Source organism: Elaeis guineensis, chromosome 9, assembly GCF_000442705.2.
Source record: "Elaeis guineensis isolate ETL-2024a chromosome 9, EG11, whole genome shotgun sequence".
Taxonomy (NCBI): Eukaryota; Viridiplantae; Streptophyta; class Magnoliopsida; order Arecales; family Arecaceae; genus Elaeis; species Elaeis guineensis.
The window spans coordinates 95,274,820-95,300,831 of NC_026001.2; the positions used below are offsets into that span (position 1 = coordinate 95,274,820).

The following is a 26,012-nucleotide window of genomic DNA, read 5'->3' on the forward strand; positions in this document are numbered from 1 at the left end:
CATTATCACTGAACTCGGGCAGAAGCACAAGTGCACACAGCCTCCTCCAGTCTTTTTATTCAACCAACGGCTGGTCCAGAAACAAAAGAGGGCTAAAAAACAAAACTAAAGGCACCAAAAAAACTAAAGAAAAAGATCCCACAAGAGTTCTTGCTATTTAATGCCTCCCTTGGTCTCAAGCCAGCACTAATCACGGCACACCCCCCCTCGACAGCCCACCCACCCCACCCCACTCCTCTCTCTCTCTCTCTCTCTCTCTCTCTCTCTCCGTGTGTGTGTGTGTGGCTCTCTCTATCTCTGGAAACATGCACACTCTAGCATGGAAGGCCATGGTAATGGCTGCAGCTCTCCTCCAGCTATGCTCGTCTAGGGAGTTAGAATCCAATCTCTCCCTCCAAGATAAGATCACCAAGCTCCCTGGTCAACCACAGGTCAGCTTCCAGCAGTTCTCAGGCTACATCACAGTGGATGACAGGAAGCAGAGGGCTCTCTTCTACTACTTTGCTGAAGCTGAGTTAGATCCATACACAAAGCCTCTGGTCCTCTGGTTGAATGGAGGTAATGCTAACTGCAAGCTCGCTGGGCGTGTATTAGATCCAAATATCAGTTGTAGACTGAGCAAAGGAAGGAAGGAAATTTCCTCTTGGTTTCTGAATGTGACTGATATAAAAGCAAAAGAGAGAGGGGGGAAAAGTTCAAAGTTCCTTCTTTTAAGCTACTTATGTTCTTGTTTTCTCTTTATAGGCCCTGGTTGCTCTTCTGTTGGGGTTGGGGCATTCTCTGAGAATGGTCCTTTTAGGCCAAGTGGGCAGGTGCTGGTGAGAAATGAGTTTAGCTGGAACAAAGGTATCAAACTGTTAACATCATGGTCTTTCTTATTTCTTGCAATTACTGTAGCATGTCTTGGGTGCGGTTCATGGAGTGGGGAGTAAAGGAAGAACTTCTACTGGGATTTGCAGAGGCCAATATGTTGTATTTGGAGACCCCAGCTGGAGTTGGCTTCTCTTATGCCACTGATTCTTCCTACTATGATGGTGTGGATGATAAGATGACAGGTATGTCAGTTTTTACTCATTTATGACCCCTACCATTTAAATTTTTTTCAGTATATATCTCTAGCTGATGAGCTTCGAACAAAATGTAGCTATGGATCCACAAGTACCTGCTCTCTTCCTTCTGTTGGGAGTTGATTACATTGAGCTTGTCCATGTGGTATATATATATGAACAAATTCTGTGCTACTTTTTGAAGGAAAAAAAAAAAAAGTCATTTAGATTACTGACATGGTGTTCACTAGAGCATTTGGAATTAACTATGAACATATAGAGTGGCTTCTGCAGAATTAAAGGGCATCAGAGGCTCTTTTTTTCTTTTTCTTTTTCTTTTTTTCTGGTTGCTGTGATGTTTATATAGTGTGCTGGTTCCTTCATAGCTGCTGCCTTTTTCCCTGATCCTCCACAATTAGGTCTTTTTTGTAGCCCAATGTAAACAAGATAGATGCATCTGCTCCATTGTTTACTCGCAAAAAAAAAGGGTTTAGTGGTTTGGCATTCAGTACGCAGATCTGTGAACTAGAGTCCTAAATTGGTCTTTTATCTATAGTGTGAAAGAAAAAATTGAAGAGTACGGGATCTCTGAAACTATTGCTTGTTTTGGTTCCTGAAGCCAGGGATAATCTAGTGTTCTTGCTGCGCTGGTTCACCAAGTTCCCACAGTACAAGGACAGGGATCTCTATATCACAGGAGAAAGCTATGCAGGCAAAATAACATCATAAATCTCTGCTCTCTCCCTTGTGATGGCTTTTATAAATTTTGATAAAGCCATAACTTCATGTGTTATTATTTATCAGGTCATTATGTTCCTCAACTGGCGGAGCTCATGGTTCTATTCAACAAGAAGAAAAATGTTTTCAATCTCAAAGGAATTGCTGTAAGCAATAGATTTTGGGCAGTTGATTCATTTGTTTCAAAAAGATAATTGAATGCCCTTCAATATCATTGCTGTGCTTAAAATGAAACCAACTCTCCTTTTCTCACTGTATTTGGCAGCTGGGCAATCCAGTTCTTGAGTTCTCCACTGACTTCAATTCAAGAGCAGAATTCTTCTGGTCCCATGGATTGATATCAGACTCAACATATAGAATCTTCACATATGCTTGTAACTATTCTCGATATGTAAGCGAGTACTATAGAGGCTCATTAAGCCCGGTTTGTGCAAGAGTGATGGGCCAAGTGACTAGAGAAACAAGCAGATTTGTTGACAAATACGATGTCACACTTGATGTCTGTATATCATCAGTTCTATCACAATCCAAGGTTCTAAGTCCTCAAGTAAGTTTAAAACCTCTTGCATTGAAAAAATTGATGCTAGTCATGATTGCTCATCTTTGTCACTTGTTCTTTCCTCAAACTGCCCTTTGTAAATTTGGTGCAGCAAGTTCCCGAGCATATCGATGTTTGTGTGGAGGATGAAACAGTGAACTATCTCAACCGCAAAGATGTTCAAGATGCCATGCATGCTCGCCTTACCGGGGTTCCAAAATGGTCAGTTTGTAGCAGGTATTAATGTCTAAATCTTTCACCTTCCCTAAAAATTCTATGCAGATGACCTAACTTAGTCTGAGACATCATTGAGTTAATTACATGATTACCAAATGTGGTGCTGATCATATCATTCCATCTGTGTGAAGTGATGCAATTCATTACCTTGTTTCATTCATGTCTTTACAGAGTACTAGTTCTTAATGATGCTTTTGGTGCTTTTTCAGTGTTCTTGAGTATGAGCTGCTTAACTTGGAAATACCCACAATTTCGGTTGTAGGCTCACTTGTCAGGTCTGGAATCCCAGTATTGGTTTACAGGTAACTAATAAAATGCTCAAATACATAAAAAACATGAACATGGATTATGAACTACAATCTCTTCTTCATCTTCTTACGCTATGTTTTCTTCCATTATAGTGGAGATCAGGATTCTGTCATTCCTTTGACGGGTAGTCGAACACTTGTGCAACGATTGGCGAAGGAACTAAAACTGAAGACGACGGTTCCTTACAGAGTTTGGTTTGAGGATAAACAGGTGCACACAAACACCATTTGTTCTCAAGAAAAATAAGATTCCTAAGTTCTATCTATTTCCTCTAAAATGCTTCCCACTCTGAAATTTTTTGATGACTCCAACAGGTTGGTGGATGGACTCAAGTGTATGGGGATATCCTCACCTTTGCAACCATTAGAGGAGCTTCTCATGAAGCTCCATTCTCACAGCCTGAGAGGTCTCTTGTTCTGTTCAGAGCTTTTTTACAGGGCAGACCGCTACCTGAGACATTCTGACATACTCCATCACCTGGTTTTTTCAGTAGTTCAAAGAGTGTGTATGTAAGTGAGATTAAAATTCGTTTCCTGGTTTGTCAATGTGTTAGAGCTGGGAGTTGGAGAAATTGTGTGAAGAACACGCAGAATGTGTGTTATTTTCAGCTACCAACTTCCATTGCATGGCAGTATTGCCTCAATGAAGATGGATAATCCATTCATGGCTACCAGTTGAATCAAAATTATCCTTTTGAATCTGATTCATTAAAGGTATGAAGGGGCGAACTCCAATCACAGTGAGAAGTTTCATTATTAATAGATGTTTTTTTTTGGGTAGAATATTAATAGATGTTCTTTTTTTGAGGTCATCCAAGTTAGAAAGGTCATTTTCCTTTGCGATATTACTGCATTGGTGGTTAGCAAATCATTAATGTTAGAGGGAGTAAACTACCATATCAACCTCATTAAAGATATCCAACTTTGAGGCAATTTTCTAATCAATGCCTCTAACAAGAGGAAAACATTCCCTGGAAAATAACTTGTCCAATGCCCCTAGCAAAAGGAAAACATTCACTATGCTTATGCGTACAGATCTTAACATGCTACGGCACCTTGTCAGCAAAATAAATCAATACAAATAAATAAGCATCAACAAATAGTGCGCGTGCTTGCGTCCTTGTTTAGTAGACTGGTCTATTTCAAAGGAACAGGCCACTGGTGGGGCAACAAAACTTTTCCAATTCCAGCATCTTGTTAGCTTGCGTAGGCAACAAGGATTTGTTATCAAAGACTTCGTCATTCCAGAAGTGCATTAACTTGGACTTCAAATTTGCTTAAAACAGAGGGTTGATGCATTCTACAAATGCACCAACTTGGATTTCAAATTTTTCTGGTCTTCACCTTATATATATATCAAACAACAGGAAACTAAGTGGCTAGCCAAAAAGGACCAATAAAGACAGCCACTGACTAAAATTTCTTTAGAGACAAAGGACTCCAGTGATACAGTGTAATGGGCTGGCACTGACAAATCTCTCTTGCAGCTAAAGCAGACAGTGTTTTTTCCCTGTATGCTGACACCAGGCCATTGCACCATACATAGGACTGAGTGAAGGAACATGTTGGCCTAAATAAAACCAAGGGACGGGCATGGGATGGGCTCCGGCCCCTCCCTCACGAGAAATTATTGCATGCACCGAATGCAAGTGAATCAGAACAAATCCCGGAGCATATACATGGCGGAGAGCGCACAATCAAAAATCGGTGAAATACAAGGGGTCGCATGGCGTGTTCTTCACCGTGGGATTTGTGCAGACCTATTGCACCTGATGCTTGCAATACGGAGGCCTCACGAGATATTATTGCATGCACCATAGTAATGGAAGAATGATTGGTTGTGCAGTTCAAAAAGAAAGGTCCCAAACCCAAAACGCTGCAAGGTTGGACATCCCTCCTAAAGATTTAAGTGATCAATGACATACTTCACTGGTGACTCGTATAGGCATTTGATTCACATCTACTTTGCATAAAATCCAGCCAGTTCGTACAGAGTCCCAAAAGAGAAACAGGAAACAACACAATTTTGATAAAGAACAGAAATACCTCGATTTGATTCTGCCATTCTCAGTCACATAAGTCGAGCTACTTTGCTCTTCTTGGTACACATTAACCTCACTGTTACTATATTCGTGGAACTGTATGTTCTAAGTTGTTAACAAACTTTAAGGCCAGCAAAAAGGATGATTGGGCTGCTGCCGCTGCTGCTGCATCATGGAAGCCTCCACAAAGATTGACAATATTGGCATAAAACTGCTCGACATTTAAATGGTACATTGTTTATTACACTTTATACAGGAATAGCTGGAGGCTCTGGTACACCACTTGCACCGCTAAGAACTGTAACATTCCCATCAGAATTGACATCCACAATGGCTGAATCTCCCTCCTTGATCTCTCCAGCAAGCATCTTCTCCGCCAAGCTGTCCTCCAAAAGCCTCATTATTGCCCTCCTCAAAGGCCTTGCACCATAGCTTGGGCTATAACCTTCCTCCACCACCCTGTCTCTAAATCTCTCTGTAACTTGAAGCTCTATGTCCTTAGCCTTCAGCCTCTCAAAGACCTCTTTCAGCATTATATCAGCAATTTCCTTCACCTCAAGCTTTGTCAGCTGCCGGAACACGATCATTTCATCCAACCTATTCAAGAACTCGGGCCTGAAATATTGCTTCAACTCCTCTGTAACCAGACTCTTGATTCGGTTATAGCTGCTGTCCTTCTCATCATAGTCGAGATCAAATCCAATTCTACGCCCTCCCTTTTCGATCACACTACTGCCGACATTGGACGTCATAATTAGCAGGGTGTTCTTGAAATCCACAGTTCGTCCCTTGCTATCTGTCAACCTCCCATCCTCCAAAATTTGAAGCATCATGTTGAAGACATCAGGATGAGCCTTCTCTATCTCATCAAAGAGGACAACAGTGTAAGGGCGACGGCGAACTGCTTCAGTTAGCTGACCACCCTCAGTGTAACCAACATAACCAGGAGGTGAGCCGATGAGTTTGGAGACTGTATGTCTCTCCATGAACTCACTCATGTCCAGTCTGATCATAGCTTCCTCAGAGCCGAAGTAGTAGGCAGCCAGCGCCTTTGCCAGCTCTGATTTTCCCACACCAGTTGGGCCAGAAAATATGAAGCTGGCAATTGGCCGGTTGGGATTCTTGAGCCCAACACGAGCTCGGCGGATGGCACGACTTATGGCTTTGACAGCTTCATCCTGGCCCACAACACGCTTGTGAAGGGTCTCTTCCATCTTAAGGAGGCGATCTGACTCATCACTTGAGACTTTCTCCACAGGTATTCCAGTCCAAGAAGACACAATGTGCTGTATGTCTGCTTCTGTGACAAGTGGACCCGAATCACCTGCCTCACTCTCCGCTTTGCTTCTCTCTTTACCCTTGTCAATTAGGGCTGATATCTGTGCCTTCAGTTCCATTTCCCTATCACGCAGCTCCCCAGCCTGCCCAAAAAAAAAAAAAATTCCAATAATATTAGATATATATTAGGTGGGACAAGGCAGGCTGATTAAGGTGAAACTACCGTATAACCAAAAAAAAAGAAGTCAGTTCAAAAAGACATTGTTTGAAAAGCAGCATCTATCTCACAAGTACATTTCCAGCTGCCAAAATGTTTGATGTAAATAATTAAACTTGATGTGATAATTAAAAAATTGATAGTTAATCAGAAATAGATGGTCAAATACCTTCTCAAAATCTTGGCTACGGACAGATTCATTTTTCTCCTTGGTGATCTGCCTGAGCTCTTTGTCAAGTTCTCTGGCCTCCTCAGGAAGCTGCCAAGGACAGGTCTTGTTTATACACAGTAACTGCAAAGAAACATGCTGCTTAAATGGGAAAACAGAAGACCATACCTGCGCATGGCGCAGCCTAACACGAGAACCAGCTTCATCAATCAAGTCAATTGCTTTATCAGGAAGGAAGCGGTCACTGAAGGAACACAAAAATGTATAAGAAACCCAATAGAAAGCAAGGGAAAAAAAATAAATTGGCCTTAGAAAATCTGCCGTGCACAGAGACCTGATTTTATGTTAGAAAAACCTTGTAAAGGAATATTTTATGTTAGAAAAACCTTGTAAACTAGGAAAAAAAAAAACCTCCATGGTCAATAGTTATTACTCCCAAGATGAAAAGGTATCCAACATACTAAAAGTTGATCTCTTAGGGCCCGTTTGGAAAATCCAGCAGGATTGGGCTGGATTTCCAGCTGGATCATGGATTACACAGTATGTTTAAGTAAGGCCCATATCAAGCCAATCCTTCTCCAGCCCAAATCCTATGAAAGAAAAAAAATGGACCTCCACAGGTCTCTTTTTTATCCTGCAATCCAACTGGCCCATAGATGGGATTTAGGCCGAGACTAGGACAGCCCTTCAGAAAAAAAAGTGGCTGGACATGCTAACAGGCCCGGTTCCTATAGGAAATCCAGCCCAATCCTGCTATTTCCCAAACATGCCCTTAATAGTTGGATGAGCCTTTGGGGCCAAAGTGTGCCCTTTGAGCCCCTTTTTGGTTGCACAAAGAGAGAATTATTCAACGAGAGGCTGAGTTAATGTCAGTCATCCTTAGTAACTCCCTCATGTTTCACGTGCACCTTTCACTTTCTACAGAGGTCAGCTAAACCAAATTTGTAATTTGTTTTACAAGAAAAGCTCATAAAACACTAACTATTTAGGTAACTGTTTAACTGTCATATGATTTGCCATAAAAAAACTTCCTAAAATGTGCTCCTATAAAATTGTAAGCCATAGGGCACAACATTATCCTATCCTGCAACTCTTGGGATGTAAAGCTTTTGCATGTGGAAATGCAAAAAATATCATTCATCATCCCATTCTGCATCCCATGAAAATGGAGGATCAATGCCACATACTCAGAATAATATGCTAATTTACTAATACACAATTTATTATTTGAAAACAAAAAAAGTTGAAGCCTTTCAAAGGAACATCTGCCCTCTTAACTCCATATTTGAAGTAGAAAAGACGGGAAAGTGATAGCAACTTTAACTTCTTGAAAAGGAAATTTAGAATTTTGTTGCTGTAATAGAAATTTGTATAGCTCTATGATTAGAAATCCTTCACTCTATACCACAACCCTAGGGATGGGAAGAAACTCTATATCCAATATACAGCCAGAAAGGACTTTTTAAATGCTTATTTCACTTAGAAAATGCTTCCTTAAGACAATATACTCCCCTTTTCTAATCAAGAATATCTTTCTGTTAAACTAAGAAATTGTACTCTGAATACGGAAATTTCTACCCAACAGTGTCTCTCTAAACACCATCGAATCTGAATCCCTATATTTATTCCAAATATGTAAAATACAAAAATAGTTTAGAACCTAAAATTTAATAGTTCTCCAGCAGTCAAATAGACCTCGCTTTTCTGTCCTTGAGTTTCTAATGCTTCAAGTTTTGGGTGCATCTCCTGTCATACTTGACTTCCAGCTAGTTGCAAGAATGCTCTCTCTGCTGCCAAGTTGCATTGATAATTATTAAAATCAAATTCCTTCATAAATTATCATAACTTTGCCTAACAACAAAGATGTGAATTGTAATCAGAGAATTCTTATATAGTAGAGAGAAAGGTGATATAAAATAGGAAGAGGAAAAGGATCTCGCGGGACCCTATTAGATGCCACTGTATAATTAGAAATACAAGGAAAACATAAATGAGCATAGGACAGAAGATAACCTATTAAAAAAAACATATTTTTAAATTTCTTAAGAAATTATCATAACTTTGCCAAACAACAAAGATGTGAATTGTAAATTATCATAACTTTGCCTGCCAACAGAGGTGAATTGTAATCAGAGAATTCTTATATGGTAGAAAGAAAGATGATATACAATAGGAAGCAGAAAAGCATCTCTCAGACCCCATTAGACGCCACTGTATAATTAGAAATTCAAGGAAAACATAAATAAGCATAGGGCAGAAGATAATTTATAACAAGAACATATTTTTTTTTATATATACAAGGAGACATAATGTAGCCCAAATTTTCTCAGTTTTTGTATACAACAAAGTTCAACCTTATACACCAGGTTCCCACCTCTGCGAGGGTCAGATGTACACAGCCTTATCTCTGCATGCAGAAAGGCTGTTACCATGTTTCAAACCCGACACCCTGGTCATAATGGAGCAATCTTACCACTACACCAGCGACCGCCCTATCACAATGGATCATAGCAGCCTCCTTATATGATACAGTAAAGCTTCATTACTTGGACACGATTTTTCAGGTATGGGCAGTGTTGCCAATTCCAAACACGTAGACATGACACAATACAGCCGGAGACACCACTTTGAAGTGTCCTGCTGATTTTTTTTTTTTTTTTGTTGGGTCATGAAGAAGACTTGTTTTTTCTAGTATTGGACTTTTAAAGCTAAGTGTAATAAACAACATCTACAATACAAAGTTGTAATAATTATTATTTGTAACTAATTATTAAGTACCTTTAAACAACTTAATTAACCTTAAATTTACCAAAGAAATAACTTAAACAACATAAATCATAAACTAGAATACACCTTAGATTCCTTTATGTCATATACACATACATGTGTATATATACATTTCTGTATGCATGTCTCTACACTATGTCTATGTTTACATACATACATCCGCATATAGACAAGTATGAGTGCACTTACATATTTAGATACATGTAAAAATATACATGTATATATGTTGTGTCCCTCTACCTAGATTTTGAAGGCTGCTGTGTCCAACACTTGGTGACACTTGGCACCTATGTCAAGTGTCCAAGTAATGCTGCCATATAGCCACAGTTATGAGCCTCAGGAAGTTTTTTTGGAGAGCCTCACCTTGTAAATGCGAGGCAAAATAAGCCTTAAGCAAGTGTTTTTATACAATGTTAGGTAACATTTTACTAGTGAAGAAAGGAGGGACTCACCTAACCTACCATCACCACCTACAGTTCACCCAAGATTGGTAACAGCATATAACAAATGACAGTATTGTATGCGGATCCTATGCCCTGATTCTACTTATTAAAAGAAAAGATTAACATACAAAACCTTATGCATCGAAGCTTGGTTTTGTGTCACAAACCTAATGTATTGGTATGACAATTGAGCAGCAGCAACTAAAGCTTCATCTGTATAACGAAGTTTGTGGTGAATCTCATAGCGTTCACGAAGCCCTTTCAGGATCTGTATTGTTTCATCAACTGTTGGCTCTGGCACTCTTACTGGTTGAAATCGTCTTTCCAAAGCAGGATCCTTCTCAATGTGCTTCCTGTACTCATCGAGTGTTGTGGCTCCAATACACTGAACAAAATGAACAGGCTTGGCTTACTATGGACAGTTACTAGCATCTTGGAACTCCATTTATAATTTATAATGTAGAAACTAATGTGGAATTGCATTTTCAAAAAAAAAAAAAAAAATCAAAGGCTTAATGCTTTTCCACTGTTAAGAGAACAAGAAGAAAGAGTACTCCAAAATTTCAATGAAAATAACCATCCTAAAATATAGATATGATGACAATTAACTATGGTCAAAATGTTAAGAAAAAAATTACACGAAATCTTTTAATACCTGTAGTTCACCTCTTGCAAGAGCTGGTTTTAAGATATTAGCTGCATCTATTGCACCCTCTGCTGCTCCTGCTCCAATTAATGTGTGTACCTCATCAATAAAGAGTATTATCTCATCGCTTTGCTTTATTTCATCCATCAACTTTTTTAATCTTTCTTCAAACTCTCCACGATATTTGGTACCAGCAACAAGGAGTCCCATATCAAGGGTAATGACCTGGATTTTCAAAAAAAAAAAAAGACAATAGATAAGTCACAAATTACCATTGTCAAAAGTCAATTATTATGACTGAGAGCCAAAAAGAGTGTCAAAAGTCGATTATTATGATTGTGAGCCAAAAAGAGTGATAAGAAGGAACCAAAAACAATCAGAAAGAGTCCCAACATTGTCAGACATTGCACCCAAAAAATCAAAAACAAAGCTCAAATACATGAGTAACTGACATCAGGCAAAAGGCACAAGTAAATCCAAAAATTAATAAAGAAACAGAAGAAGCAACTGAAACCAGTGTATGATAATTAATTGAATAAGATAATCCAAACAAACCTTCTTTCCTTCAATAGTTTCTGGAACATCCCCATTTGCTATGCGTTGAGCAAGTCCTTCTGCAATGGCTGTCTTCCCAACACCAGGCTCTCCAATCAGGCAGGGATTGTTCTTTGTTCGCCTGCCCAGAATTTGGGTAACACGCTCTATTTGCTCCTGCCTGCCAACAACTGGATCTAGTTTGCCCTGTAACATCAGGAGGTTAGATCTTAAAGTTTTGATGATAAGTAACAACATGCATTGGAAATGAGCAAAACATGAAAAAATTACCTCCTCTGCCAACTTTGTCAAATTAGTTCCATACTCCTCGAGCGTGGGCATCTTATTGCCACTGCTTCCACCTCCAACCCCAGCACCAACTGCTTCCGTGCTTTCACCAACCATCCTAATAACCTACTTAAACAACAGAAGCTTATAGTCCTCGTAATAATTAGAAGTGCAGAACAATATATATCACAATCTGAATTAAAATTTAACACATGCCTGCGTACGGATGTTGCTTGGATCAGCTCCAAGACTCTCAAGCACACGGGCAGCCACACCCTCACCCTCACGCAACAGCCCAAGAAGCAAGTGCTCAGATCCTATATAGTTATGACCTGAATAATGAACAAATTCATGCTTAGGAACTTAAAGATAAACAAACAAACAAATATATGCAGGCAAGTGAATGCAATATAAGGCCTCTCCCTAACTCCCCCATTCCATTATATTTGGTCCCCCTTCTTGCTCCCCACTCTGTTACACATGCTCATATTTGAGATTCAGCAAATCTTAAATATAAATAGAAGTTTAGAGAAAAACAAAACTAGATCGCTGATTAGGTAGATTCCATAGATCCCATATCTAAGATAGAGTTTTAGATTAAAAAATAATTTATTGGATCCCATCATCCTTTTTTTGGGTGGGTTGGGTGGGGGAATCAATCCAAGTGATCTCAATTTCTTTCTCAATTGAGCCATCTAAGAAAGATCAATAAATTGAAAGAAACACATTTAGTTTTTTCCCCCAATTCAGGTTAATAAAGAACATTTGTGCCATTTGCCATTATAATATGGAAACAATTCTGGTTATGATAACCATTTGTATGAAAGAGACAAAACTTTAATATTTCTTTTGGGGAAGGAAAAGGGAAAAAAAAGCAAAATATATATTTAAAAAACTTGTGGAGATGTACCATGAAACAGTGAAGATATATTTCTTCTTCTCTCTGTATATGTTTTGTTCTTTTCACATCTCTTTTAATAGTTTATATTTCCAACCATTTTTAGATTCATAAACCTTGATATACACACATTAAGTGTTGTTGGTGCAGAATTCCTTCGAAGTCGGAGAAGCTGGAGCTGGGATGACCGCGGCCACCGCCGGGACCTGCAAGGAAAGTCTAAACCGGAATTGGGGGTGCTCCGGCAAGACCCTCCGACGCTCAAGTCAGTACTCTGCTTCAACAAAAATGGAGTGCTCGAGCGAAAATTTTGGCAAAATTTCGAGACAGAGTTACCAGCTTAGAGAAGAACGTGTCTGGGGGTCCTTATTTATAGACGGAGGGTGTAACTGACCGACAACGACGTCTGTAACCATCTGGTAGTGGACCGCTCAGAGCCGCGTGGAGTTTGTTATGGAGAGTAGTGGCGTCAGGGGTCGTTCAGGGCCACGTGAAGCTTGTTGCGGAGAGTGGAGCGGTGTCCGTTGTCGGGACTTGCCAGAGAGTGGTGGAGCTGCATGGAATCCGTTGCAGAGAGTGGGGCAGGAGGGCGGCTCTTGTCGTGACTTGTCAGAGAGTTTGGATCCATCGACTGAAGCTCGGCTGGGATACCTGATGGAGCAGAATGGCTCTTTACTTCGTCGTTCTAGGAGAGGCTCGGATGTTCCGAGGTCGCTGACGAATCTACCGTTGTCGGATGCTTCGGATGCTGATATTTCAGGCGGGAGTCATCTGCTGTAGGAGCTCGGACGGAGATCTTTGTTGACGAAGTCTGAAGAAGTCAGTCTGGGATTTATCTGACGCGGAAGCTCATCTAAAGATCGTCCGCCGGGGAAGTCCGATTTTATGGGGAGCCTGGTAGGAGGTCGGCCGGCGATGGACTTCGGATAGCGCTGGGGAGGCTCAACAGACATCGGAGGCGATCGGCTATCGCAGGGACCCCGTTGCTGGAGCTCGTCCGTCATAGAAGCTCGTCCGGAATCCATCCGTCGGAGAAGTTCGGACGGGCTTCAGTTCTTGCGAGAGGTCGAAAAGGGACTGCTTATCGCAGGAGCTCGGGCGAGGACCGGTTGCCGTGGAAGCTTGGAGTAGTGTCCCGCTGTAGAAGCACATCCAGGGCCCACTCGCTACAGGGTAGCTCGGTTGAAGTCTACCTGTGGTAGAAATTCGGAAGAAATTTGTTTATAGTAGAGGGTTGAGTCGGGATTTGCTTACAGTCGACGTCTGGGATAGACAGCCTGCTGTAAAAGTTTGGAGTAGACCGTTCACCGTAGAAGTTCGACTCTTGCAGGAGCTCGATCGAGATCCGAAAGGCGGTCGACCGCCGTAGAAATTTAGGAGTCTGGTTACTGTAGAAATCTCGTTGTCGGGGAAGCTCGGATGCTGACGAAGCTCGGAAGAAGTTCGGGGGTAGTCGGTTGCTGTAGAAGGTCGGCTGGCGGTGAGGCCCAGAGAGCTTTTGGGACGGCCCGATAGACGAATGAAAAAACTCATTGCCGGAGAAGTCCGGAAGGGTCGGCCTTTTAGCGACTTCGGCTAGGGGGTATTTCATACCCAACACTAGTCCACCTACTTTCGAGTTCGGGCTCCGAACGAGGAAAGTACAGAGAAATTCTCACGGCCGAAGTTGCCCCCTTCCGATTGCCGCATTCGGAGGTTGCCAGATATTTTGACGTTCGGCGCGCTGGTACTAGAGCCTTTTCGAAAAAGATTTCTTCTTTTTGGGATTCCCGCTGGGGCGTGACTCTAGGTACGGCGCAATAATTATTGTCTGCTGCCAGTCGTTTTCAACAGCCTGTCAGAGTGAGTGGGACACGCGGCAGGTACAGGCCGGTCAGAGAAGATCCGCGATCATAACCGCTCCAGGCCCTGTTGCCTATTTAAACACTTCTTCCTCCTTAGGGGTTTCACCCTGTCTGAGAGAGTCCGTCGGCCCCCTCTTCTTCCCTGAGAGCTCCAGCCTCCTTTAGCACCCTTCCCGGCTTTAGGCGTCCTCCGGGTCTTCCATCGTCCTTGCTGCCTTCCCGCACTCCCCAGGCCAACCTAGGTTAGTCCTGGAACTTCTCGCTGTTTTTCTGTTTTTTCTCCTTCGTGCTCTGTTCGTTTAGCTTCCTTGAGGGCCTGCTCGCTATTTTTTCTGATTTTTCCAGGATTTTGTAGCTTTCGTTTGATCCAAAATATCTTCTGATATCTCCTCTTCTAGTAGTTTTAGGAGTTCGTCAGCTCCAGTTCCCCAAAGTCCTGGTATCGTGGCCGAACTCGTGGCCAGGACTGAACCTTGTCTGGCCTTTGCGCCGGACACCATCCCCGACTCCTTGACTCCGGATGAACTCTCACTGATAAGGATTCAGTATGGAGTTCCTCCGGATTACGAGCTGGAGCTTTCCGAGCAAACTGACTGGGCTAGCGCCCCTCCTCCCGGCTGCTTCTGTCTGTATCAGGAGGCCTTCCGCGCCGGACTTCGGCTTCCACTGCCATCCTTTGTCGTGGCTCTCTTCCGTTTTCTGAATATTTCTCTAGTTTCTGTCGTGCCGAACTCCTTTAGGTTTTTGATAGGATTTCTTTCTCTTTGTAGTTTAGCCGAAGTTCGGCCGACTCTTTCTTTGTTTAGGAACTTCTACACCTTCAAGCGCCATCCCTCGGCAAAGGATTGATGGTACTTCTCTCCCCAGTTCGGTAGAAAAGGGTTGCTGAAAAGCGCCCCCTCTTCTGTCCATAACTGGAAGGAGAAGTTCTTATATGTCCGATGCCTGACCTTGGAACTAGGATTACCCCCGTGGGGCTCCCTAAGGGATTCCGTCCGCCGGGCTCCTACCCTGGAAAGGGACGACCTCGAGGCCTCCAAAAAACTCGAGGCCTATCAAGCCCCCCTCCTCCCCGACCTTCTGAGGGAACAACTTTTGTTCAACGTCGGCCTGAGCCCTCTTAATCCTGCCGGTACCGATTCATCATTTCATTCATTTTTTTTTTGTTCCCATTTCTCTTATTCCATCTCTGAGCTGTGTTGGTTTCCTTCTATCGCAGACATGGACGCGAGCGTGGCTCGGAGGCTAGCCCAGGGTCTCAAGACCCACAAGAGGAAAGATGCCTCGACTTCGGGGTTGGTGAAGAGAGCCAGGATAGAAGGGACAAGCTCGGCCGCGCCTGCTCCGGTGGCCGTCGCCGTCGAAGTCCCTTCCGACGCTGAACCCGCAGTCCCCCAAGCCCTTTCAAGGAGCCCCCCGACCGAGGATCCCGCTCCCGAGGTTCGTCCCGAGAGGGTACCCGGGGTCGAAGGGAGGAAGAGAAAGAAGACCCTGGCCCGGAGGAGCCGCAGTCGCAAGATTGCCGTTGAGGGGGCCAGCGGCTCCGAGGAAGACCTGGGGGACAATCCCTTCAACAACAGGGACTTGATAAAGTGGCTGGTCGAAGGGTGCATTCTGCCCGAGGTCATCGAAAGAATCGTCCTCGTCGATCCCGAACTGCGGGTCTGGGACTCCCTGGGATCCTTCCTCGAAGTAGGTTAACTCACTTTTTTCCTCCTTGCCTCTTTATTCGACTTATTCTTCAGCCGTTATATTGGCTCCCCAATCTTTCGTGCAGATTGGGCATCAGCTGATCGCCAATGTCGAGGCGGCGAAGATCGCCAAGAAGGAGGCAGCTCGGGCAGAGGAGGGTCACCTAACCGGGGCCGCCCGCCTCGAGGAGAAGATCACCGAGGTCCTTAGTCTCCAGGAGGCACTGGAAAAGGAGGGACGGACCTCATCCGATCTGAAGACCGCCTTGGAGGAGGAGAGAGAGAAGGCTGAGGCTGAAATCTCCGAACTGAGGACGCAGGTTTTCGAGTTGAAGGCGCAGGTTTCCGAGCTGAAGGCGTGGATTCCGTCCTTGATTTCGGAGGCAGGGGCCCGAGCGGTGGAGTTCAAAGCCTCCTCCGAGATGGAGGATCTAAAGGTCCAGTTCGGTCAGGATGCCTTCATCAAGGGTTTCGAACTCTGTCAAGAGAAGGTGGCTGGGATGTTTCCCGAATTGGATCTCGACTTCCTGAACGAGGCGTCCGATGATGAAGCCGGACCATCCGAAGCCGCTGCCGGTCTTCCTCCAGCCGGGACCTCGTCGACCGCCGCGGTCGCCACCGACGATCTTCCGGGGACGCCGAGCCCCTCTACTTCTGCCCCAGAGGTCCGGAACCTCTAGCTTTGTATTTTTTCCTTTGTGGTGATTTTTTCCTCATTCTCTTGTACTTGAAACTTACTTGATCAATGAAGCTGGATTCGTCTTTACGGAGGGTCCCTCCCCACCTTTTTGTATTCTTTTCCTTCTTTTTGTCTTCTTACATTAATTTGAGTCGTGGCGCTCTTGTCTTCCAACGACAGTGTCTTGCCGAAGCTCTTCCCCTGTCGGAGGGTATTCCCATGAAGTCGATGATACGAGACCTCCAAAGAAAAGTTCGTCGGTCGACAAAGAAATCTAAGAAGCTGGAAGACGAACTTCACCGGCTGAGGAAGAGCCACTCGAAAGTTACTGCGGAGGCTATTCGCCTTCAGGACCTCCACAAAAAGGGGCTCATGGAGTTCACCCGGAAGAAGGCCGACTTCGTGATGGAGCTCGAGGAACTCCGGAGGCGTGCCAGCGATCGATTTTGGGCTCAGGCTTCCAAGATCAGCTCTCTCGAGGTCGAGCTGGCGGCTGCACGGAAGAAGATCGATCAGCTGGAAGGGAGCTCGTCCTGGCTCACAGTCCAAGCCGACCGCGACCGAGACTGGTCAAAGAAATTCTCCGACCTTCAGAAGCAGCTGTAGGACGCTGAGGCGAACTACAACGCCTACCGAGTCGGCTGGAGTGAGCAGGTAGAGGACTACCGAAGGAAGCTCCAGACGGCGACCGACGAAGTAGCCCACCTTCGGAGGCAGTTGTCCGGGAGAGTCCAGCCTGCCTCTGCACGAGGCTCCGATGAGCTCTGCTCCTTGAGGGAGACTATGGCGGAACTGTCTGTGACCCTTGGGCGGGGGGAGGCCGAACTGCAGCGGCTGAAGATTCAGCTAGTCCACGAGCAGCAAGCGGTCAAAATGCCGAGGCAGAATCCGAGATCCTGAAGAGGAGGCTTCGAGAGTCAGAGGACGAGCGCCGACGGTTCCACCGGATGTTCCAGGATATGCTACTGAAAAAGAAGAAACTAGAAGAGAAAGTTGAAAATTTAAGGCAATCCATAGCAAGGGCTGGAACCGAGAGCTCGAAGTCGGAAGAAACTGAGCTTCCTTAGAGCCTCTTTTTCTTCTTTCTCTTTTTTTTTTTCTTTAAGGCTTTGTAATGCATACTTCACCAATGAAATGAGAATGAAATTGTTTATTACCTGGCCCATTCTGGTATTAAATGGTTGTTTACCAAATTCCATTTGTCTTCCATCTTGTTTGGCGTCGATGTAGTTTGTAATCCCTCGTTGGTTCTTGCGTTGAGTCATCGTTCACCGAACTTCTTCTGTTTTCCGTCTTGTTTGTTGTCGACGTAATTTGAAGGTTCCTGATTGCCGCCGTGTCGATTTGTCCTTAGGAACTAGAGATTTTCGACAAGAGTTTTCTCTCTCGTCGAGACGAGGTCCCTTGTGCCTTTGATGTGGTTCATTTTTCACCTATCACCGGTGTAGTTCGTCGCTTTTTCTTTTCGTCTCCCCTCTTTTTGTGTTTAAGTGAGGGTCTTCCCTCTGCTCTTGACGGGGCCGTGAGAGTGTGGAGGAGTCATTGAAGAAGCTTTCCTCCTTGTTGATCAACCGAGTCTTTGTTTGCGTCGGGATAAGGTCCTCCCCTTGTTTCCGACAGTCGGTTTCGGCTTGTGTCAGGATGAGGTTCTCCTCCTGTTCCTGACAAGGCTGTGGGGGCACATAAGGGCCGTTGTGAGGGCCTCTCCCCCCATCCGATCTTTAGGAAACCGGACCTTCGACTTTGCTCATGTTAGGACGAGGTTCTCCTCCTGTTCCTAACAAGGTTGTGGGGGCACATAAGGACCGTTGTGAGGGCCTCTCCCCCCATCCGGTCTTTAGAAAATCGGGCCTTCGACTTTGCTCGTGTTAGGACGAGGTTCTCCTCCTGTTCTTAACAAGGCTGTGGAGGCACATAAGGGCCGTTGTAAGAGCCTCTCTCCCCATCCGATCTTTAGGAAACCGGACCTTCGACTTTGCTCATGTTAGGACGAGATTCTCCTCCTGTTCCTAACAAGGCTGTGGGGGCACATAAGGACCGTTGTGAGGACCTCTCCTCCCATCCGGTCTTTAAGAAACCGGGCCTTCGACTTTGCTCATGTTAGGACGAGATTCTCCTCCTGTTCCTAACAAGCTTAATTTCGTTCGTATGGGGGAGTTATCTCTCGTCGTTATAAGCTCATACCAAAAGAAAGAATGCACAAGTATGAAGAGAATTTTTATTCAGGGCAAAGTTGTTGGTAATACATTCGTAGATTTTTCAAACCCTATAGCCGCGGAAGGTCTGCTCCTCGCTGGGGTCCCCCCGAGACGGAGTTGATAATCCCGATCGGAGGCCGATCTTCTAGCTGCTCCTTCCTCCTTGGCGATTCCGACTGCGGCAGGACCCTAGGCCGATCTTCTCTTCCTTCAGGTCGGCGTCGAATGAATCTATCGAGCCGACCCCGTCTGATGAGCTCTTCGATCTCGTCTCGAAGCTGAATACACTCCTCCGTATCGTGGCCGTGGTCACGATGATAGAAGTAGAATTTGTTCGGATTGCGCTTTTCGAGGTGCAAGCGCATCCTCTCCGACCTCGGGAGCTGCTCCCTAACCTCCATCAGCACTTGAGTTTTCGATGCATTGAGAGGGGCGTAGCTGTGGAATCTCCCGGGAGGAGAGCCTCGTCGAACTCGACGGTCTGGGCTTCTCTGCTTACGAGCTCGGGGAGGAGTCCGGGCGTGCCTGTGCCCGGGAGGAGTTCGAGAGCGTGATCGAGCTTCACCCGGTCCTCTTTCAACTGTGGGCTTGCTCGAGTCTCCCGCTTGCCACTCTCTCGCGGTCTCCTCGTCCTTCATCTTGAAGGCTTCCTCTGCTCGGGCATATCCTTCGGCCCGAACCAACAAATCGGCAAAATCCCTGGGATACTTCTTTTCCAAAGAGAACAGAAAGTCGTTCTTCTGAAGGCCGCCTTTCAGAGCGGCCATCGCGATCGATTGGTCCAAGTTCCGGACCTCCAGCGCAACGACGTTGAAACGGTTGACGTAAGCCCGGATGGATTCTCCCTCACTTTGCTTGATGTTGATGAGGGACTCCGAACCTCTCCGGGGACGCCGGTTGCTAACAAAATGAGCCGCGAACTGATGGCTCATCTGATCAAAGGAAAAGATGGTACCCGACTTCAACGTCGAGTACCAGTTCCTTGCTGCTCCTTTCAGGGTGGATGGAAAAGCTCGACACAGAATGGCGTCTGGCGCGCCATGGAGCAGCATCATCGTCCGGAAGGCTTCCAGATGGTCGATCGGGTCCGAGGTCCCGTCATAGCTTTCGAATTGGGGGAGCTTGAAGTTTGACGGGATCGGTTCCTGCATGATCATTTGAGAGAAGGAGGGTCAGTACAGATGTCCTCACCATAAGCAGGGGGAGCGTGGCGGAGTTCTTCAATCCGTCGGTTCATCTCTTGGAGCCTTCGATCCAGGAAGTCCTCTCGACTACGGGTCTCGAGGGTCTTTGGACAGAATGGAGGTAGAGATCCTCCGGGAGTAGAATCGTGATCGGACTGAGGGCTCTCCACCCTCGGATTTATCTTTCTAGGAAAGACGGGGCGACTGGCCCAAGTGGCCCGCCCCACCGCCGGATTTTGGAATTCCGACGACGTTCTCTCCAATCGCACCGACGCCTGCGGCTGTTGTTGCTGTTGCATGGCCTGCACCGCTTCAGTGAGGCCCCTGACCTGCTGGACCAGCAGGTCGAATTGCTCCGCGCCGACCGCCGTTACCGGAGGAGCCTGGGAAACTGGAGGTGAGGCCGTGGATCGCCTGGTGGATGCTCTGCGAGGAGGCATCAGGTGAAGATCTAGTAGAAGAAAATGTCGGAGAAGATGACCGGAATTAGTCCCATTGAGCACTCCTTTAAGAACAAGGGTACTGCAAAGACACGCCCTTCCTCTAGCGCCAATTCTGTTGGTGCAGAATTCCGTCGAAGTCGGAGAAGCTGGAGCTGGGATGACCGCGGCCACCGCCGGGACCTGCAAGGAAAGTCTAAACCGGAGTTGGGAGTGCTCCGACAAGACCCTCCGACGCTCAAATCAGTACTCTGCTTCAACAGAAATGGAGTGCTCGAGCGAAAATTTTGGCAGAATTTCGAGACAGAGTTACCAGCTTAGAGAAGAACATGTCTGGGGGTCCTTATTTATAGACGGAGGGTGTAACTGACCGACAGCGACGTCTGTAACCGTCTGGTAGTGGACCGCTCAGAGCCACGTGGAGTTTGTTACGGAGAGTAGTGGCGTCAGGGGTCGTTCAGGGCCACGTGGAGCTTGTTGCGGAGAGTGGAGTGGTGTCCGTTGTCGGGACTTGCCAGAGAGTGGTGGAGCTGCATGGAATCCGTTGCAGAGAGTGAGGCAGGAGGACGGCTCTTGTCGTGACTTATCAGAGAGTTTGGATCCATCGACTGAAGCTCGGCTGGGATACCTAATGGAGCAGAATGGCTCTTTACTTCGTCGTTCTAGGAGAGGCTCGGATGTTCCGAGGTCGCTGACGAATCTATCGTTGTCGGACGCTTCGGATGCTGATGTTTCAGGCGGGAGTCATCTGCTGTAGGAGCTCGAACGGAGATCTTTGTTGACGAAGTCCGGAGAAGTCAGTCTGGGATTTATCTGACGCGGAAGCTCATCTGAAGATCGTCCGCCAGGGAAGTCCAATTTTATGGAGAAACTGGTAGGAGGTCAGCCGGCAATGGACTTCGGATAGCGCTGGGGAGGCTCAACAGACATCGGAGGCGATCGGCTATCGCAGGGACCCCATTGCTGGAGCTTGTCCGTCATAGAAGCTCGTCCGGAATCCAACCGCTGGAGAAGTTCGGACGGACTTCAGTTCTCGCGAGAGGTCGAAAAGGGACTGCTTATCGCAGGAGCTCGGGCGAGGACCGATTGTCGCGGAAGCTTGGAGTAGTGTCCCGCTGTAGAAGCACGTCCAGGGCCCACTCGCTACGGGGTAGCTCGGTTGAAGTCTGCCTGTAGTAGAAATTTGGAAAAAATTTGTTTATAGTAGAGAGTTGAGTCGGGATTTGCTTACAGTCGACGTCTGGGATAGACAGCCTGCTATAGGAGTTCGGAGTAGACCGTTCGCCGTAGAAGTTCGACTCTCGCAGGAGCTCGAACGGGATCCGAAAGGTGGTCGACCACCGTAGAAATTTAGGAGTCTGGTTACTGTAGAAATCTCGTTGTCGGGGAAGCTCGGATGCTGACGAAGTCCGGAAGAAGTTCGGGGGTAGTCGGTTGCTGTAGAAGGTCGACTGACGGTGAGGCCCAGAGAGCTTTTGGGGCGGCCCGGTAGACGAATGGAGGAACTCATTGTCGGAGAAGTTCGGAAGAGTCAGCCTTTTAGCGACTTCGGCCGGGGGGTATTTCATACCCAACAAGTGTTTTACTTTCTAACTACGAATCGTTAGAATTTTGATGCATATGCATATGAATAAGATCTTTGAAACAAACCATATTTTTCTTTCATTTTGTTTTTAAGATAGTGCATTTAACCATGGTACAATGCACCGATGCATACCATGCCATATCAGCACTAAACCAGTTTGCCGTACAGGGGACATATCAAGTATCAGTATGCGAAACCCACTCTCGTATTGAGCATGCTTATATTGTACGAGTATGGGGTCCAGCACCAAGATTACAAACCTTGGTTGTTACTCTTCATATCTTTTGACCTCTTTATATGCAATGTCGTAAATTTGTAGTTTGCCCTTTCATATCTATGTGTTTCCCCTATTGAAGGGATCTATTTCTTTTGCTACTGAATGAATTATGGTAGCCAACAACCGTTAACTAAGTTGTTAAAGGCTTGTCCTTGGAGAGGGTCCAACATGCAAATCCTAGATATTGATCAAAAAAAAAAAAAGGACCATAGAATATTTCAATTACTTTATTCCTCACAATTTTTTCAAAAAAAAAATCAAGTTATAAGGATAGCAATTTGTCACGAAGAATACATCCAGATTAACTGCTATAGCACCTTAAAAAAATATTCCGAGCAACTTTAACATACATACATATGTAATAAAAAAAATTGTTGGTAAACTTTGGTAATTTTAATATTCTATATTGGCTCCCCCAATATGGCTGGAAAAGACAACCACAATCCATGAGACACCACAAAACACCCTAAAAAAGGCCAGACAAGACTCCTAATGCAACAAAAGACTAATGCCCAAAGATCTCTGCCAGCACATGCATGGGCTAGATATGATGCTAAGGTCATACCATCCTTGTATAGCATGTCAAGAGATTTAAACACTTCACACACATAAAATTATTGTGCAAAATCACAATACTTTACATAATAAGTTGACAAAATATGTGTTATTCATGTAGAAAAATCTTTAAGATCACCAACCATACCACATGCACTTTCATTGCATACATAACTTTATTTACACATGCATAATATATCCATGCAAGTAAGGATAATTCTGATAATTCTAAGTTTGCATTAGCTCCAAAACACTATTTAAAGAAGCTTAAGACAGAAAAATCTCACTTGCTTTTATAAAATACTCTAAGCTACAGAAATACAAGCTACATAAAATTACACTTTAGAACTAATAGCACAATCAAAGGCAGAGCAGCAAACTGCATGACATGTCAAATAACCGCAAACCAAAGATTGGAATCAAATATGTTTGGTAGTGGTGATATTTAAATTTCACAACATAATTCAATCTGATAAGCCTGACCTAAAATATTTAGCATTTATTGAAAGCTTTTATTTAATGAAATAGTACCAGGTTCACGAAGACACCCTATGGCATTGATATACAAAATACATAAGTGAAATTTACATTCTGTAACTAGTAAGAACAAACAGACAGAAAGGACAATAGCAAACTGGAAGAAATGCCAAATAACTGTAAATTAAAGACTGCAATCAAATATTGTTGACAGCATGATATTCACATTTCATAGCATACTTCAATTCAACAAAGCAAGACTTGCAAAATGATGCATGAATGGGAAGATTTTATCTAAAGAACAGGCTAGTACCAAGTTGGCGGGCTTCCTCCAGCGAGAGTTCCAAAACACGCTTTGCACGCGGTGTAAATGGTATTTCAACAGCAACAAAGCCACTGCCCCTTCCAATAATCTTTTCCACTTCCACACGGGCATCTTTAAGATTTATACCCATGGACTTTAAAACTTTTGCAGCAATACCAGTCCCTTCACCAATAAGACCCAACAATATTTGTTCAGTCCCAACAAAATTGTGACCTAGCCGCCTTGCTTCTTCTTGCGCAAGCATGATAACTTTGATTGCCTTCTCTGTGAAACGCTCAAACATGGCTACAGGGACTCCTCGACAAGCCTTGCCCTGTGGAGCAGAGATATAAGCTGATACCACAGAATGAAAATCCCGCCTAGACCTGGACAGCAAATCCAAATTATTCGACCCCCTCAAGCCTGCAAAACCTTGCAACCTGATAGAGTGTAATCGCATGTTGTACATCATTTTGGCAGCTCCCCTAGTCCTCCCAGAGCCTTTCAACTGTCTGTGGTTTCTGCTCAAAACTTGAGCAGGAAGAACAGCTGACTGAACCAAAGCACCAGCCATATCTTCTTATAATGAGAAACAACTGTATGGGATGTATATCAACAAAACCTGCAGGAAAAAGCAATCAAACATAGCCATTAGCTTATACATTCCCATATATTACTACTTTTGGACAGAGAATGTTTCTTTGACTGAGTCAGAAATGATGAATTACTTGATCACATAAAACCGATCAGAGAGGAAGAGCATTTTGTATAGGAATAAAAGGTATAACAGAGTGAACAAACATACAACAAGAAAAGTCACAGTGATCTCTATTGCAATATAGCTAATCCGACTAATGCACCATCAAACTTGGCCCACCCACCTTATTCTCCACAACAGTTCCAGAAAAATGGGCAGAAAATCCAAACTATGGAATGAACTGCAAGAAGAACTGGGTAAAATGATATTAACAGGGGCGAACAGTTGCATCTTAAGAGATTACTTTATCTTCATATCAGCATTGAAAAAAGAAAAAAGAAAGAAAATATTTGCATGCAACAAGGATGACTACCAAGAGATTCATATATACAGGCAAATATTAAAAGAAGCCCAACTAATGACAAACTCACATTCCTGATAACAGATATTTACTTCTTTTGTAACTAGAAATGAACAACAGAAGCAGAAGAAACCCTGAATCTTAGCTTAATTCAAAGCTCAAGAGCACTGATCCTTCTAAACTTGGATACAATAAACCCACACAGGATTCAAAAATTCACCACCATAATAACCAACAAAAGACAATCACGAACCAGATCACAGGTTGGTAAAAAAATAACCAATCTTATGAATTCTAACCCATCCCACGAACCAAAAATTCAGCAAGAAGTTAGAGGATGAACAACAACTTAACAAGTATATAATTCTCAAAAAATTTAACTACAAATCAGCAAATAAAGAAGGCATTCCGAATTTATAACTCAACAAAACCTAATCTTTCAAATTCTTTCTATAATCAAAGAATCAACCAAAGAAGTCTCAAGAGTTCATAGTCACATTCAACTATAAAACATAAACCGAAACGAAATTTCCAAATTCACAGCTCAAAAAAGACCAAACTTTCCAAACTTTTCCACAAAAAATCCAAAAAAAAGGGTTTGAACAAACCTCATAAGCTCCCACACCCATCAACAAAGAAATAAGAACACGCTAGAGTATCACTAAAAGCCCTAAAGCAAGGCAATCACCAAGGAATATGGATAGAAAGTTCCAATCCAAAGAACAGACGGAAAACCCTCAAACCTAAACCAATCCAAAGCTCACGGAACCAAAAAATAGTTCGAAAACCTCCCAAAAAAAACTATCCCAGGTAAGAAATTTCATCATTTATGCACATAATCGTGCGGCAAAAGAAGCAGCAAAATCCCCGGAAAGAGGAACGGGCAGAATTGCGCACCTTGCAGCTGAATCTAGGGCAATAACCCGAACCCTAGAATGGAGGAGGGGAGCCGGTGGGGTTCTGGAGGGGAAAGAGAAGAAGCGCTGGCTTCTTCTTTTATATTAAGATGGTGTCCGGCGAGAGGAACCACGTGGACCACGATGAGCCGTCATGGGGTTGTCTGCTTCCGGACGCCACCCCCGATTTTTTTCTCCTCTCCGCTGCGAACCAAGTCGGTCGGATAACCGTCCAGATCCGCTCTTATTTTCGGCGTGGATAAAAATTTGAGCATCCCAGTGGTATTCATATTTATTAAAAAAATATAGATATACATAAATAATAATAATATTTATAATTATTTATAATTATATATTATATTTATAAATATTTAAAAAATATATATGATCATATTAATATGTTATTAATTTAATTTACCATCTACTCAATAGTCTATAATTGTAAAATTTAAATATCCAATTTATAGCTATATTTATATTTATATTTTTAATATTCAATTTATATCTATATCTAAATAAAATAAATATAGATATAAATTATACTATTAGCTTAATTTATCATCCACTCAAAATTTTATAGTCATGAAGTTTTAGATATATAATTAGTATCTATATTTATATTTATACTTTTGATATTTGATTTATATCCATATCT

The 26,012-nt window shown here is 43.9% G+C and overlaps 2 protein-coding genes across 3 annotated transcripts; one reads left to right on the forward strand and one right to left on the reverse strand.

The window, feature by feature from the left end:
- Window positions 1-226: 226 nt before the first annotated feature.
- LOC105051074 (serine carboxypeptidase-like 45) lies at window positions 227-3,553 on the forward strand. The gene is made up of 10 exons (XM_010931354.4): window positions 227-558; window positions 745-846; window positions 960-1,055; window positions 1,666-1,758; window positions 1,851-1,930; window positions 2,050-2,331; window positions 2,435-2,559; window positions 2,769-2,861; window positions 2,961-3,078; window positions 3,183-3,553. Exons 1-10 carry the CDS (start codon window positions 306-308, stop codon window positions 3,330-3,332), a joined length of 1,392 nt encoding a protein of 463 aa, XP_010929656.1. The 5' UTR covers window positions 227-305; the 3' UTR covers window positions 3,333-3,553.
- Window positions 3,554-4,891: 1,338 nt separating this feature from the next.
- On the reverse strand, window positions 4,892-25,614 carry LOC105051075 (ATP-dependent Clp protease ATP-binding subunit ClpA homolog CD4B, chloroplastic). 2 transcript variants are annotated; one of them, XM_010931355.3, is made up of 10 exons: window positions 25,359-25,614; window positions 23,413-24,025; window positions 11,488-11,603; window positions 11,275-11,397; window positions 11,005-11,190; window positions 10,459-10,674; window positions 9,971-10,188; window positions 6,742-6,817; window positions 6,574-6,663; window positions 4,892-6,330 (listed from the first exon to the last, which is right to left on the reverse strand). In XM_010931355.3, the coding sequence occupies exons 2-10, from the start codon at window positions 23,975-23,977 to the stop codon at window positions 5,158-5,160; spliced, it is 2,763 nt and encodes a 920-aa protein (XP_010929657.1). In that variant the 5' UTR covers window positions 23,978-24,025; window positions 25,359-25,614; the 3' UTR covers window positions 4,892-5,157. The 2 variants fall into 2 exon arrangements, with proteins under 2 accessions (XP_010929657.1, XP_029122271.1); XM_029266438.2 differs by having other exon boundaries at window positions 6,574-6,817.
- Window positions 25,615-26,012: the final 398 nt, after the last annotated feature.

Bases quoted from the DNA above. Each gene is read 5' to 3' on its own strand.
- LOC105051074 (XM_010931354.4), top strand. From the start codon at position 306: ATGCACACTCTAGCATGGAAGGCCATGGTAATGGCTGCAGCTCTCCTC. The intron at 559-744 runs GTAATGCTAACT...TTCTCTTTATAG, and splicing joins GGTCCTCTGGTTGAATGGAG to GCCCTGGTTGCTCTTCTGTT. The intron at 1,759-1,850 runs GCAAAATAACAT...ATTATTTATCAG, and splicing joins CACAGGAGAAAGCTATGCAG to GTCATTATGTTCCTCAACTG.
- LOC105051075 (XM_029266438.2), bottom strand. From the start codon at position 23,977: ATGGCTGGTGCTTTGGTTCAGTCAGCTGTTCTTCCTGCTCAAGTTTTG. The intron at 11,191-11,274 runs GTAATTTTTTCA...CTGATGTTACAG, and splicing joins TGACAAAGTTGGCAGAGGAG to GGCAAACTAGATCCAGTTGT. The intron at 6,331-6,573 runs GTATTTGACCAT...TTTTTTGGGCAG, and splicing joins GTAGCCAAGATTTTGAGAAG to GCTGGGGAGCTGCGTGATAG.